The sequence below is a fragment of the Solanum pennellii genome, chromosome 2 (genome assembly GCF_001406875.1).
Source record: "Solanum pennellii chromosome 2, SPENNV200".
Taxonomy (NCBI): domain Eukaryota; kingdom Viridiplantae; phylum Streptophyta; class Magnoliopsida; order Solanales; family Solanaceae; genus Solanum; species Solanum pennellii.
Genome location: NC_028638.1, coordinates 13,392,902 through 13,395,839, shown reverse-complemented (window position 1 = coordinate 13,395,839; position 2,938 = coordinate 13,392,902). Strand labels below are relative to the sequence as shown.

The window sequence follows — 2,938 nt, the reverse complement described above, 5'->3', positions numbered from 1 at the left end:
ATAGGAAGGTTTCCACAATAAATTTGTGTTATCGTCTCAAAAGTAGTTACTTATTTCTGTCAAAAGTGCACAAACATGGTTCTTGTACATAGGCTAAGGTTTCTTCACTTGTGCGAAAATATGACTTAACTCTAGATGGTGTAGAATATCAAGTTGGTTATCAGGTTCGTCGGATAAATCCAAATTCAAAACGGTGTTCTTTAAATTCTGATGAAAAAAAACAAAGTTAAGAAACTGAAAAGGATGCTCACTATTTAAGCTCTGGATACTAAAGAAGGATCACGCAACATTTGAAATGAATTGATGATATTATACAAATTAAGAATAGAAATCTGTCTGGGTTCTCGATGGTTACAATTTTCAGAAAGGGGAGCAATATAATCTACAGATAAGGCAAAAAAGTTAAGCTAATATTTAATTAATAGATAAGAGCTTTTTCATATCCATTGGTTGGCAACAATGTTAGCGAGATCAACGACCCTCTGTGAATAGCCCCATTCATTGTCATACCAAGCAATAACCTTAACCATGTCATCTCCCATGACCATGGTAAGTGAAGCATCCACAGTTGATGAAACATCAGAGCACCTGAAGTCGACTGAAACAAGTGGCTCATCACAGACGGAGAGAATGCCAGCAAGCTCGTTGTCAGCGGACTCCCTGAATGCAGCATTCACTTCCTCTGCAAATGTCTTCTTTGATACTTGAACGACAAGGTCCACGACCGATACATTGGGAGTGGGGACACGCAGGGCAATGCCGTTGAGTTTACCCTTGAGGCTGGGAAGGACAAGCGCCACAGCTTTAGCTGCACCCGTTGAAGTTGGCACAATGTTGAGAGCTGCAGCTCTTGCACGTCTAAGGTCCCTGTGGCTTGCATCAAGCAGCCTTTGGTCACCAGTGTAGGAGTGTGTAGTTGTCATGGTCCCTTTGATTATGCCTATTTATACAAACAACATTGATTAGTTTTCTGCATTGAAGATTTGCTCTCTCTCTCTATGTATAATATATTACCGAATTTTTTATCAAGGACTTTGACAAAAGGAGCAAGACAGTTTGTGGTGCAAGAAGCATTGCTGATGATGGGCTCATCAGGGCTGTAAAGGTCTGCATTGACACCAACGACATAGGTAGGAATATCACCCTTTCCGGGGGCAGTGATAAGGACTTTCTTAGCTCCAGCTTGGATATGCTTGCCAGCACCCTCTCGATCGACAAAAACTCCGGTACCTTCAATGACCAAGTCAACACCAAGATCCCTGGGGATCAAGATTATCATATAATAATGATGTTAGTGTTGAACATATATATATTATATGTATATATTGGTGAAGAAAATTAGGACTTATTACTTCCAGGGGAGATTGATGGGGTTACGATCGGAAACGACTTTGATGATCTTTCCATCAACAGAGATACCATCAGTACCAACAGGCTTAACATCAGCATCGAAGATGCCGAGGGTAGAGTCATACTTGAGGAGGTGAGAGGCTTGCTTGACACCGCCAGAGTCATTGATGGCAATGACATCAAGTGGAGAGTCCTTTCTACCATGCCAACACCTCAAGAAATTCCTTCCAATTCTTCCAAATCCATTGATGGCTACCTTCAATTTTGCCTCCACTACTCTACTATTATTATTATTATTCTTTCCAGCTCCACCAATCTACGTACAGTGAAACATTAATTTTACGCTACAACGTGAATGAATGGAATCATAATTAAATTAAAACTTACAACAGAGGTTTGGTAAGCAACAAGAGATAGCAAGTCAACGTTAGTTTTCCATCCCACTCCGAATGGAACGGCAGATGAGGTTCGAAGGCCAGTGAACTCTAAGAATGATCCTTTATTCTTGCTGACGTGGACAGAAGAATTGGCTACTGATAGAGCAGCCGAAGCCATTGATTATTGTGTGTTTGTTTGTGTGTGTATTCACAACCCCCCCTCTCACTCACTATATTTAGTGAAGATAGGATGAGATTATGAATCATACATAGCCTCTCACTCATTCTATGGCTCTCCTTTAATTTCATAACTTATTATTTCCACTAAAATATTCTTGTCTAAGTCAACTCTACTTTTTACATCAATATAGTTAATCATGCTGAATAAGTATACTTTTTATACTTCCTACTTTTACTCAAACCTTGATATACTCTCAATGTTTTTTAAAAAAATATTTGTGTCAATTTTATATACATATTGACAAGACCATTGCATTGCATTTACCTATTATAAAAAATACGCAATAATCTACCGCTATAATTAACCAATGTTATTATTCTAGAGAGGTCAAATATTAATGAAAAAAACAACAAAATTTTGGAGAGAATCAAGTCATTTTATAAAGCCAAATGTTGGTTTTGTTGATAATAAAATTGTTATTGTGAAATGTTATTATAACAAATGATTGTTATGGTGATATCCATTGTACTATAAATTCCCTTTGGTTCAAATTATATAACATTATGGGTGTTTTTGGTTTCTAACTTATTTTCTCATGTTTGGTTGGTGAGTAAAAAATATATTCAGGAAAATATGTTTTAATATTTGGTTGGTGAATGAAAAATATTTTTCAGAAAATATCTTTCATTTTATTGCTTGAGACTGAAAAAATACTCTTGAAAAATAATTTATGATCCAAAACTCAACCTCTATAATTGATCTAGGATACAACCTCGCCACTCAAACTAGGACAAGATTCCGATAACCATTCCAAAATCCGACCATGAGATTTGAGGATTCACGTAACATATGAAAGTTTTTCAAATTTAAAATATTTCACAAAAATAGTTTTTGTTTAAAAAAATTGAAGAGAATGGCCTGTGTGTGTGTGGGGGGGGGGGGGTTAAGAGTACAGTTTGGGGTAGGGTGGCATAAAAATAAAACTTGAATTATTTTCTAAAATTATATATATATATATATATATATATAT

At 36.4% G+C, this 2,938-nt stretch overlaps 1 protein-coding gene across 1 annotated transcript; it reads right to left on the bottom strand.

The window, feature by feature from the left end:
• Positions 1–266: 266 nt before the first annotated feature.
• Positions 267–1,950, bottom strand: LOC107011213 (glyceraldehyde-3-phosphate dehydrogenase A, chloroplastic-like). The gene is made up of 4 exons (XM_015210622.2): positions 1,738–1,950; positions 1,353–1,666; positions 1,015–1,259; positions 267–940 (listed from the first exon to the last, which is right to left on the bottom strand). The coding sequence occupies exons 1-4, from the start codon at positions 1,903–1,905 to the stop codon at positions 438–440; spliced, it is 1,230 nt and encodes a 409-aa protein (XP_015066108.1). The 5' UTR covers positions 1,906–1,950; the 3' UTR covers positions 267–437.
• Positions 1,951–2,938: the final 988 nt, after the last annotated feature.